Source organism: Chinchilla lanigera, unplaced genomic scaffold (genome assembly GCF_000276665.1).
Source record: "Chinchilla lanigera isolate Chin_1 unplaced genomic scaffold, ChiLan1.0 scaffold00013, whole genome shotgun sequence".
In the NCBI taxonomy this organism is placed as follows: Eukaryota; Metazoa; Chordata; class Mammalia; order Rodentia; family Chinchillidae; genus Chinchilla; species Chinchilla lanigera.
In genome coordinates this window covers 32395224-32407950 of record NW_004955414.1, presented here as the reverse complement: position 1 = coordinate 32407950, position 12727 = coordinate 32395224, and the positions used below count along the sequence as shown (strand labels likewise).

The following is a 12727-nucleotide window of genomic DNA, read 5'->3' as shown; positions in this document are numbered from 1 at the left end:
GTGACACCCCAGTGGACAATCCGCGCCCTCCTCCTCCTGCTGCCTTCTGCCCGCACCACCTCTGTCTGGGGGCTGTGAAGGGTTACAGAAGCCTCTCCACGTAGCCAGTCTTCCCGCTCCCAGGCCCGCCTCTGCTGCTTCCTTCCCTCTTCCCTCTGCAAGCACTCCTGAGAACCCTCTATGTGCCTGGCATTATCCTAAATGCCCAAGATTCAGCAGCAAACAGAACAGACAGAAACAGCTGCCCTGCAGGAGCTGCACGCTTTTGGACACATGGGACAAGCTGATGACTAGCCAGGTTTCAGTGTCCTGCCTTTGGTCCTGCTACTCTTAGAATCCCAGAGGGTCAGAGCTGTACATGGCCCCTAATCCAACCTCCAGCTGGCAAAAGAGTTCCAGAGAGAACGTTTACCCAGAGACCTGCAGCCTATGTTCTCTTTCCTGGCTCTGGAGTGCCAGTTTCTATGGCACCAGGGTGGCTGCTAGGTGGACAATTCCCACCCCTCCCCGCAGGGTTCCACAGATCCCCCAAGTCTCAAATTCACAAGCAGGTATAAGGAATGTCTCTGGGACTGAGTCCCAGGTCCCCACTCCCCATCTAAGCTGTGTTGTGGACGAGGGATTAACACCTAGGCTGAGGTAAGAGGCAAGCAATGAGGGATGTGTGGGAGGCCTGGCTCCACCCTGGTGCAACTGCACCCCTCACCCGCCCCCCATGTCCCCTCACACCTCCCTAGGCTGCAAGAGGGTATGCAGTAACCAGAGGAAGAGTTCGTTATTGATGTTAAGAACAACTGCTCTTTATAAATGGCTTACTAGGCCAAGGCAGCCTTTTCCTGCCTGTTGCTAAATTCCTTCAGGATCAGGAACAAGTCTATTCTCACCACTCACTCAATATAGAAGTCAGTATAGTTCCTGAAATTTTAGCTACAGCAGTTAGGCGAGAGAGAAAAAGGGATACAAATAGGAAGAAAAAAAAGAAGTCAAATTATCCTTGTTTAAAGATGATATGATTCTATACTTAGAAGACCCTAAAGACTTTCAGAGTTGCAGCAGTGCAGCAGGATATAAAATTAACATTTTAAAAATTAATAGCTTTACTAGGCACTGATAATGGACTGGCTGAGAAAGAAATCAGGAAAACAATTCCATTCACAATAGCTTCAAATAAAATAAAATACCTTGGGATCAATTTCACCGGAAGAGCTCTCCACTGAAAACATCAGAACACAGAAGAAAACACTAAAAGATGGAAGGACTCCCATGTTCATGGACTGGCAGAATTAATATCGTCAAGATGACCGTAGTACGAGAAGCAATCTACAGGTTCAGTGCAATCCGTCAAAATATTTTGATGCAGTCCATCAAAATATCAGTGACGTTCTTCACAGAACTAGAAAAACCAATCCTAAAATTTACATGGGAATACAAAAGACCCAGAATAGCCAAAGCAATCCAAACAGAAAGAGCAAAGCTGGAGGTTCACAATACCTGACTTCAAATTATACTATAAAAGCCACAGTAACAAAAAAGAGCATGGTACTGGCACAAAAATAGACACATAGATAAATGGAACAGAATAGGGGACACAAAAACAAACGCATGTGGCCACAGCCATCTGATTCTGGACAAAGGAGCCAAAAATATATGTTGGCCAAAAGACAACCTTTTAAACAAATGGTGCTGGGAAAACTGGAATTGCATTGTATAAGATCAAAACTAGATACCTGTCTCTCATCCTGTACAAAAATCAACTCAAAATGGATCAAAGTCCTATGTATAAGACCCAAAAGCCTGAAACTGCCAAAGGAAAACATATGGGAAACACTGGAAGTCATAGGTACAAAGACTTCCTGAACAGGACTCCAATAGCATAGCATCAACAAATGAAATTATATCAAATTAAAAAGTTTCTGCACAGCAAAGGAAACAATTAACAGAGTAAAGAGACATCCTACAGAATGAGAGAACATACTTACCAGCTACTCTTTCAACAAAGGATTAACATCTAGAATATATAAAGAACACAAAAAACTAAACACACACACACACACAAAATCAAACAGCACAATCAATACATGAGCAAATGAACTGAACTTCTCAAAAGAGAAGTTTGAGACACTTCTCAAAGGAAGTTCAAATGGCCAAGAAACTATATGAAAAAATGTTCAATATTTCCAGCCATTAGGGAAATGAGAATCAAAACTACTTTGAGGTTCCATCTCACCCCAATCAGAATAGCTATCATCAAGAAAACAAAAATACAGCCAGACATGCTAGTGCAAGCCTGTAATCCCAGCATACCGGAGCTGAGGCAGGAGGATCTCTGTGGGTTCAAGGCCACCCTGGGCTACAAAGTGAATTCAAGGCCAGCCTGAACTACAGAGAGAGACCCTGTCTCAAAACAAAAATAAATAAGTAAGTAAATAAATAAGACCTGCCATACGACCCTACTGCATGACTCTTTGGTATATTTTTAAAGCATTAAAGTCAGCATATGCTGGGAATACCTGCATACCCATGTTTATTATGGCACAATTCACAATAGTCAAGAGAGGGAACCCGCATAGGGCCCATCAGCAGAAGAAAGGATACAAAATGTGGTCTGTTTACAAAATGGAGTTTTATTCTGCTCTGAGGAAGAATGGAACTCTGTCTTTTGCAGGAAAATGGGTGGATCTGGAGACCATCTTGTTGAACAAAATAAAACAGACTCAGGAAGACAGCTATCACATGCTCTCCCTAATATTTAGAATCTAAAAGGCAGTAGAAGGGAGACTGTTACTAAGCAAGAGGAAGGGAATAAAAATGAGAGGAAGGAGGTAAAGGGCAGGTAATGGGGGTGCGGACATGAACAAAATATGTTATATGCACTGAAACCCCCCAAAGGTAAAACCAGGGGGCAGAAAGCGTGAGGGAAAGATGGAAGGGCTAAGCGATCAAAGCATGCTATGTATGTTTACACATCTGCCAAGTAAAACCCATAAATCTGTATAATTGATTAAAGACTGGGAAATTCCTGTGGGAACCCAGTGAAGTGGAGAATTCGTTCATCCAGCAGCAGATACCTACTGTGTGCCAGGCACTGTCCTAAGTACTGGGACATTGTAAGGGACAAAATGAGAGGAGTCCCTGCCCTCGGGGACAACAGAGTGAGCACATATATCCGAGGCCCAGACGATGATCTGGCTAACAATGGCCAAAGCGGCAGGACTGAGGCAAAAGCCAGAGTCCAGCCCTTAAGCACGGTGGGCCCCCGGGTGGCACACAGGAGCCAGCCCAAAGCGGCACCGAGGGCTGAGCACTGGCTCCGGCTGTGTGACCTCAGGCGAGTCACCCCTCTGCGAACCTCGGCTTTGAGGCTGGCCCAGACCACGGTTCCTCAGCCGTTTTCCTGAAGTCCTCTTTACTGAGGAAGGGCGATGCAAAGGCTTGTTTTCACTTAAAACACTCGAGTGACTTTTACCTCCCCTTCTCTAAGACGTGTTTCTTCCTAACCCCCTGCTGAGAGCAGCATGGCATAGTGGTCTGGAAAACAGACTCTGGAGCCCAAACGCTGGCTTCTTCTAAGGCTAAGCCCGGATCCCTTGGGTGACTCCTAACTTCTCCAGCCTCTGCTCTCTCCCCTATAAACTGGGGAGACAGCAACTGCAGGGAAGCCAGCCCTCCACCACACCTTACTTCCTGCACCAAGCTCTGCACCCGGGCTCACACCAGCACCAGTGTTACCCACAGCTGGGGAGCTCAGCTGCTCTAGGCTGGGCAGGAGCCACGGCTCCTTGCCGTCTTTCCAAGGACCCCGAGTCCCCTCGGGATGTCTTGACTCTAAGCTTAGCTCCCGAGTCCCTTCCCAATTCCTTGCCTGTTGGGGAGACATCCCTTATTTCAAGAAGGCACTTCCGCCTCCCCAAGACTGAGCCAGGGGCTTTTCTCAGTGCCCCTTCAGATGCTGTGTCCGCCTCCGCCATGTCGGTCCCCCCGTGGGACCGTGACCCTCACATCCCGATCCCCTGTGCCTAGCTGTGTGCCCGACATGAGAACACGGTTCAGTGAAAGACAGGAAGGCGAAGGGAGAGGGTCGGGGAGATCAAGGCGGAAAAGGGAAGCGGAGAGAATGAAGGGCCTCGGAGGAGGAGCAGGAGGAGTTGCCCCTGGGCTTTTCTGGGCCACAGGCTGCATAAAGTGAGGTGGGAAGGTCCATCCGGGGTTTAGCCTCCTAGTATTTTTTGGAAAGGTCCTTTCTTTTCACACAAGCTAAGACACTGACCTAGAAGCCCAGCCTGGACCAGGAAAGAGGAAACTGTTGAGCCCCATCCCTCCAGCCACGCAGCTGGCTCAGGGCTTCAGCACCCTCTCCTCCTGCAGGGCCGGCCTCCCTCCCAAAAGGGCCCAACCAGGCTGGAGCTGGGGCAGGGGCGCTTACCGTGGGCCGCGGCCTTGTACAGAGCAGCTGTCAGCAGGAAGCTCACAATGTCCCCCGGCGCCAGCTCCTCTGCCTTTACCAGGGCTATGTCATTGCCCACCGCCTTCACGGCCACCAGGGCGCCGCCAGCTGCCACACTGGACAGCTGGTAGGGGCCCTTACCTAGCGCTGGAGAGAAGAACCCAGTCAGAGCCCCATCGCCCACCCCTGTCGGAGGCGGGAAGAGGAAAGACCGGGGTGGTGCGGGGGCTGGGGTGGCTTCCTATCCAGGCCACAGAGACCTCGATGTCCACGAGAAGGAAGGGACACAACTCCAGATCGTCAGTACAGCATCTGAGTCATGCCACAGGGAGGGTGGGAGGAAGGCCACCTCCGAGGACATCTGGGCCCCAAATGTGTCTCAGGGCCCATCTGACTCCTAACACATGACATTACAGCCACTGCTCCACTCAGAGGCACCCTGGGAGACCGTGCACACCTGGCCTCTCCCCACCCGTGGCCTGAGGGATGCAGGTAGGAGGCTCAGACTCAATGTTCCCGCCTAGCTGTTTATTTTAAGTGTCACTTTCGTGTTTGGGAGGTTCCTGGCGCTGTGGGTGTGGGCTGGAGTGGGGCACAGGCCTCCCAGCCAGCTGTCTTGCTGCCCCTGGTGCTCCCCTGCCCTCCAGGGCTCCTCCGCACAGTTCCTTGAGTCCCCTTCCAGCCCTGCCCCTGGGGATTCACCTCTGGCTCCCTTGGCCTTTAGGACAGAATCCAACTATCTCAGTTTGAGTCCAGGGGCTCTTAGCCCCTCGCCTCATCCCCCCACTGGCCCCCTTCTCCCTGGTTTTCACCACACAGAACTTCTCTTGCTCTTCCTTGAAAGAGCCTCCCTGTGTCCTAGCTGTGACTCCATCATGCTGTTCCACCCCCTCTGAGTAGGTCTCCCTGTTTTGTGGCTGGCAAACACCTCCTCTGTCTTTGGGGACGAGCTGAAATGTCACCTCCTTGGTGAGTTCTCCCTGCACCCTCTCCTGTCTCACACACAAACATCATCCTTCCTCCTCTGCTCCCGGATAGCCTTTGGAGAAGCCACACATTGGTCACCACTCTATGGTGAGGATCTGAATTGGGGGTTCACTCCTGTCTCCCCCACTAGCTGCAAAGCAGGCAGTGAGTGCCCTGCTAGGAAAGGGTTGACAACCAGCACTCAGGAAAATAAATAAATACATAAACAAAATCAATCTAATGTATGTTTGCTGATTCCCATGGTGTAAATACTCCTAGCCGTGGTTAATATCAAATCCCCGTCTGAATGTGGAGTCGGGGGGACACTTAGTGTAGGCCAGCTCCAGCACACCGCTGTGACAGGTCCCATTCGCCATGGACATCCCAGCACCCTACAAGGGCCCAGACTAGAGAAAATGTTGGTAGAGGGACAGAGCGAGGAATGGACGAGTGGGTGGGTGGGTAGGTGGAAGATGCTAGAAACAGCTTGTCCTTTGCCAGTTACTGCCACCCGAAATGTCACAGAAGGGAGAAAACTCTGCTCAGACTCTTGCTGAAATGTCTTGCCTGATGTCAGGGTGACCTCCCCTGTCCCAGAAACTGCAATTCTCCCCCTTACAGATGCATCCATAGGGTGCGTTAAAGGTTTAGGGCCATCAGGGACCCTTAGGGGCTACCGTTTTAGCTGGACCATCTCTGCATTATTGTGCTACGCCCTGATCCAGGCTCCACCTTGCAAACCTTCTAACTGGTGTCGTTGTTGCTAGTCTGTCACGTCCATTCCACCAGCCATAGTCTGGTCAGGGAGATATTTCTCAAACCAAAGTCAGCTAATGCAGAAAACTGAGGGCAGGTCTTGGGCTATACCCACACAGGCTGGCCCGGCAGCGGTGGTACCTAGGGAGGGTTGGGGCTCAGAAGTCAGAGGTGAACAGCACCAAGGGTGGATGAGCGTCCAACTCTGCCAAGACCTGACCTGGGCCCAAAGGGATGAAATTCAGCGTTAAAAACCAAGCTGGGCAGGTTCTCCCACCTCCTGTTGCCCACTCAGGGCAGTGAAAAATTGTCGAAGTGGCTCTAACACTGGAAACGAATCTCCATTGGCTCCTTTGTTATGACCTGTGTTTTCACCCTCATTAATAATCTAGATGTTAAAGCACATCTCACTACCTTGTGACCTCGGCTATATTTGAAGATGGGCCTGACAGGCTGTATGTTCTGTACCAGCCTGCCTCAGAAAGAGCAATTTGCGTTTGCTTTTGCCAATTTTCATCTTTGCGGAACACAAGATGACCACCTGTGGGTCTGACGAGCTCACAAGAGGCTGCGGAGCTGGCATATTGGTGTAAATGGGGCTTTTACCTCCCGCTGACGCTGCAAGCTTTGGGTGAGCACAATCTCTGGCTCCACGTGGGGCCTGCAGGAACTGCTGGACACAGAGTTCCCGGACCGCCCCGGTCCCTGCACTGTCAAGGTTTTCTCTGCATGAGGGAGTCTCCATGTCACAGCTCTCCCCAGGGCAACAGAACTCAGACTGGTTGACGCTGATACGGGAACAAAAGCAGGGCTGGCAGCACCCAGGCCCTGAGGATCACCTAGGGATGACCGACTTACCTTTGTTAAAGAAATCGCAGTCGTATGCTGAAAGAGAGAACAGAGCCTTCTTAAGACCCAGCGCAGCGCCTGGAACAGACGGACAGAGCCGGGGACCCTGGCATCCCAGCCTCCCTCCTTCCCCAGGAGCTGGTCCTGTCCTGCCTCCCAAACTCCAAGATTCAAGGATAGTCTTCTGCCCAGAGCCTGGGGTGGGAAGGGGACCAGGACCCTCTGCAGCGTCCCTAATTCAGCGGAGAAGCTGCCACTGGAGGTGAGCTCCTTCTACAAGCATGGGCTCAGCGCGCCTCCTTGTGGCATAGTCTGGCAGTACAGCTTGCTCTTCTGGGGCTTTAGCTGTGGATTCCTAGGTGCACAGGAGTGAGCTGGGGACCTTGTGAGGACACCTAAGGGCAGGAGCAAGGCTGTGAGAAGCCAGCTGGACCTGGTACAAAGGCTGAGGAGGGCCTGCTTCACTCGTAAGCATGGTCTGAAGAGAGCCATCAACTCCACCCCATGCCTCAACCCCGTGGTCAAGACACTTAGCACTGCACTCTTGTGAGGGCGCTAGGAGTCAGGAGTCTACCTGCCCTGCGTTTGTGGATGAAAGGATTGAGTTAAAAATTAGAATATAGCCAAGTCTCAAGTTTCAGGTGAGTACCCAGGCAATGGGCGGCGTCCCAGGAGAGCCGTTAAAGGCCAGCTCTAGAGGGTCAGCGTGCAGTTCAAATTCCACCTCGCTCACTCAGTTGACCACACGGGGACAAGTTACCTGAACAGATCTGAACTTAGAGTCCTCCTCAGTGGGGCCACTGCTAGCACCTGCCCGGACTCCCTGGGTCAGGCAAAGTGCGCACTTCTGCTACAAAATTTCAGGTGGCCCCCAAATCTCAGTAGTTAAGATTGCAAAAGTGGTCAGAATCAAAATGGAGTCATTTGTGTCAACCCTCAATGGCAAGAATTAAATAGCAAATAAAGGCGGGGCAGCATGAGGGAAGGGCTCTCACACATGCACGCCTGGTGTAAGACCCAGTCCCAGGAGATGGTCCAGAGCCGCGGCACTGTACAAAGGGCGCAGAATTTGCACAAAGAACACTTCTGCAAGGACGTCCGTCCTGTAATCGTCTGTTCAGCTTTGGCCTGGCACCACCCTTATGAATACTTGAACATGTTTGATTTCTGTTCTTATAGCCTATGATTATTGTTTCGAAATACCTCATCTACTTCTCCTTACTTTGCTTCTAAAAACTTGCCCCGGCTTTAGTCTTTTTGAAGACACTCATAGCTTATTCTGGCGGGTACAGTCTCATTCCGATGCTCTGGAGCGTATTCCCTTCTGTGTGTTTAGACTGACGCCAGAACTGCTGCTTCAGTGCAATGTTTTTAACATAGCAAAATTAACAATAATCCCTGACAAAAAATATCAAAATGTTAAAATAAAGACTGGATCACATAACAGCGTTCCGCGGAACCACAGCAGAACATAAAGCAAGAGGGAAAATCAATAATATTGATCCTTTGAGATCTCATTCATCCAGGATATTTTTGTAATATTTTTAATTTTTAAAAATATTGCATCCGCATGTCGCTGTGCTTGGTCCCTGAGTTTGCTGGTGGTTCCCTAGTCTCCCACCCCACAGGAGCGCCTCATTCTAGTGCAGGTTGTTGAACGATGCCCCTGCGCCTGGCTCCCGCATACGTCAGTCCCTCTCTTTCCGGAAGTTCAGTCGTCCAAGAAGCAGAGGGAGAGGGCACCAGCTTGAGACAGGGCATCTGTGGCAAAGGCAGGGTGCTGGGTCAAACAGCAGAGGAAAGGGAGGCCAAGGGCAGCAGCTCCCCATCTTCTTCCTAAGGGTCCCCTGTTAGAGCCCTCAGGGCTCAGACATGCCAGCACCAACTAAAAAAGTAAAGGAACCCCCCACAATAGTGTAGAGCACTGTGCCAAGCACCGCATGTGCACGGATCACTTAACTCTCCCTGCACCCTGCAAGGCAGGCCGGCTGTCTTCACCCCCACTACAGACAGGGAGTCCCAGAGCGCAAGGAAGGTGGCCAGGTCACCCTGGCTTGGTGAAGAACCCAGGTCATCACCATTGTGCACCCACCACGGGTGTGCTGCCCAGGGAAAACCCACTGTGTGCAAGAACAAGAAACAAGTACTCAATTAACTAATAATCCGGGCTTCTATGTATTTTATTTCAGCCTTTTGACATTAATTTTTCTATATTTAATATATGAATAATATTAATGGCACTTTACATTATTTTGCAATTTTTAAAATATACCGTTAGACTACGGGAATATATGTAATATATGTATGTGTGCCTATGTGTGTGCTCAAAATATTTGCATATTTGTTGGGTGCGGTGGTGCATGCCTATAGTCCCAGAGCTCTGCGAGGTTGAGGCAGGAGGATCACAAGTTTGAGCTCCGTCTGGGCAACCTAGCAACTTAGAAAGGCCTTATTTCAAAGTAAAAAACAAAAACAGGTGGGGACGTAGCTCAGCACAAAGGCCCTCGTTCAACTCCCAGCATTAAAAACATATTTATCTGTTTGTTTATTTATTTACTTGATAGAGGTGTTTAATCGACAGTGTTAGCAGATCATCAGTGCTCCGGTGAAAGGGTAACTGCTGCCTCTTATGGGCCTTCACAGCTCGGTAGCAGAGGGTTTTTACATTCATTACCTGCTTGATCCTCAGAACAAAGCAGGTGGGTGGGTCTGGCCCTATTTTTCAGAGGAGATAAAAGAACCCCAGAGAGGCTGGATAACTTGTCCAAAGTCACACAGCATGCAAATGGCAGCACCGGGCCTGGAACTCGTGTAGCAAAGTGGTCCAGAGCACAGGTTTGCACCACACTATCGGGGGATGGACCTGGCTCTGCCGCTAACCTGGCTGACCTCAAGAATATGAGTTAACCTCTCTCTGGGGCACAGGTTCCCCACGTGTCCCTATTTCAAAGGGCCAGGGAGCAATACCCACCAAGCGGTGGGTACCTGGCACATGCTGAGTACTCAAGAATGTCGGCCCCACCCACCCTGGCCTCTGGGATGACGGGTGTGGGACACTCACGGCAGAGGCGGGGCGTCCTCCAGTCAATGGCCACCCCGTGCTGGCAGCACTGGTGGGCGTACGCAGACACACTGGCACAGAAGCACTCGCAGTCACCGCCCCGGCTGCACCCACACGTGTCCGTCAGGCAGTTGGAGTAAAACCAAGTGACATCAACCTGGGGGAGGTCAGAAGTCAGAGGTCAGAGGTCAGATCGTGAATATCAGACCTGCAGCTTTCTGGCTGCTGGCCACCAGCTCAGACACGAAGGGGCCACGGCATAGGCCGAGCTGTGCGGCAAGGGCATGGTGAGAAAGGCGGCCGGCTGGAGGACAGTGAGAGCCCTGAGGTGTGGGCAGACACCCACTGGGGACCTCAGCTTTCTCCTCCCTGAGCCCAGGGCAGAGCAGGCCCCGGGCAGGGCTGCATGGAGGCGGTGTGCTCGCCTGACAAGGGAGGCCGGCCAGGCTGAGACGGGCACACAGAGCTCGTGGACCCGGTGCCCAGTCATCCGAGGAAAGAGGCAGACTGGAGGCAGGGGAGTGGCAGGCACACGCCCCCTCTCTGGACCTGAGGTGTCTCCTCCAAGGCAGGGGGAGCTCTAAGAGCAGAAGGGCTCCCGCGAGAGTGGGAAGGGACTCCGGAGGGGCTGAGTTGGGAGACCACTCACCACAGGGTGGCAGGTCTCAAACACCTCGCTGAGCAGGATGCCACACTCCTTCTTGGCAAATGGTTCCCGGAGAGGATTAAGGACACACGTGTCCCGGGGGTCGAGAGTGTCTGGGCACTGAGGGCAGAGATGGGACTGCTGACCTCTCCACCCACTAAATGCCTGTTGCAGGGGTGTCCCGCCCGATCCTGCTTCCTGGCGTTGATGTCCTTGTGTAACCCCCTCCCCCTGAGAGTGGGAGGGGCCGACAACTTGCTTCAAACCAGGAGAACATGGCAAAGGGATGGGACGGACACCGTTATGTGTGTCTGATGACCTGGTTATGTTACGTAAGACCGCAAAGCCCAGCTTGCTGGAATCTCTCCCTTGCTGGCTACAAGGAAGCAAGCAGGCATGTGGGGAACCCACAGGGCCTGAAGTGTGGGTGGTCTCCAGGGGCTGACGATGGCCTCTGGCCACCAGCTAACCAAAGAGCTGGCTCTTCAGTCCTGCAGTTGCCAGGAGCTGGATGCCACCCACAGCCACAGGAGGAGACAGGGAAGCAATTCCTTCCCCAGTGAACCCTCCAGGAGAGCTGTCATGCTGCCTGTCACCTTGACGCAGCCTGTGAGTCACTAAGCAGAGGACCAAATTGTGTGCCCTGATTCCTGACCCAAATAAACTGAGGTAAGATGCGTGCGTTGTTTAATGCTGCTGAGTGTAATAATATTGTCACACAGCAACAGATAACTAATACACATTTCCCTCATGTCTGCTGAACCTGTTTCCTCTGGCCTACATTTCCACTGGTGTGCCCCAGAACATGCCTAAAGGCATGATAAAGAAATATGGGGTAGGACCGGGGGGCAATGATAAAGGGGTGAGGTAGGACGGGAACAGCTTTGCCTGCCTCAGGATTGCACTGAGCTCCTGGCCATGCCTGACTGCTCTGCCTACCCCATCTACACAGGCTCATCTCCACCTACTCCTCAGCAGAGAATTAGGTCGTCAGCTAGAAAGGCAAACAGGTAACACTCATATCACCACTCTCCATTGCTGTACCCATGACAGACAGAAGTAACAGATCGCAGTCCTCCTTCCTGCTGAACACGACACAAGGCTTAGCTATGTCTCGATGCAGCTCCCCAGGCAGCCTCTTGTGACTGCTCAGATTGTCACAGGAAGTGGAATCTAGGCACCATCCCTCCATTGGCACAGCCCCCCGCCTTCACAGAGAAGCACACCCATCAAGTTAGTGGATGATTCAAGACAAGAAACCAAGACTCTGGCTCAATTTGGTGCTGTTTCCCTCCGTATTTACACCTCAGCAGCCTCATAGGGAGTCTTCCAAGTCTCAGGGACGCTCCTCTCATTGCTTCCCCTGCTTGTTTTCCTCCCCCTCAGAGGCCTTCTCTCTGACGCATTCATCCATCCAAACATGGCCTCCCTGTTAACCCCAGCCCCAGTCCCACCTCTGTCAGGAAGCCTTCTCCAAGGATCGTGTCAACCCGTATCAGTGTCTCCTCTGTGCCATACATAGTGCCAGGCACCGGAGGCATGGGGGTAGCTAAGATGGTCATGCTTTGGTGAGCGTCACCCTCCCCACAAAGTGACCATCTCTCCTAGGATGGAGACTTTGCCCCCTCCCCAACCCTCCCCATTGCCCCTGGGACTTGGCCAGGTCCTCAGGCCACAAGACAGAGTCTAGGGCTAAGGATGCCAGTCAGGGGCTGGGAGAACATCCTCTGGAGCAGCATCAGGCTGACTTCCCTCTTCAGCATGGAGCCCGAGCCCATCAGAGTAGGGGTGCAGCTAGCCTGGGGAGGTTTTGCCTGGGGAGGTTTTGCCTGGGAAGGCTTTACCTCAACTGCAGCCCAACTGCTTCCAAACTCCTGGGGGTTGGTTAACTCTAGGTTCTCCGGGGTCCGCATTTCATTGATGGTTTTTAAGTCAAAGTTCCCACAGAGGCCTGTCAGCTGGCCCTAAAAGAGAGAGCTCCGGGTCAGGGCAGACATGCCAGGGG

At 51.9% G+C, this 12727-nt stretch overlaps 1 protein-coding gene across 1 annotated transcript in view; it reads right to left on the bottom strand.

Annotated features, from left to right (window-relative positions):
- Otog (otogelin) overlaps positions 1 to 12727 on the bottom strand; it is an 81202-nt gene that overhangs the window by 27147 nt on the left and 41328 nt on the right. Inside the window, exons 28-32 of the mRNA XM_005380533.1 lie at positions 12567 to 12686; positions 10726 to 10842; positions 10077 to 10233; positions 7025 to 7051; positions 4424 to 4591 (exon numbers count right to left, since the gene is read on the bottom strand). Coding sequence (XP_005380590.1) covers positions 4424 to 4591; positions 7025 to 7051; positions 10077 to 10233; positions 10726 to 10842; positions 12567 to 12686 — 589 coding nt within the window. The remainder of the gene's footprint in view (positions 1 to 4423; positions 4592 to 7024; positions 7052 to 10076; positions 10234 to 10725; positions 10843 to 12566; positions 12687 to 12727) is intronic.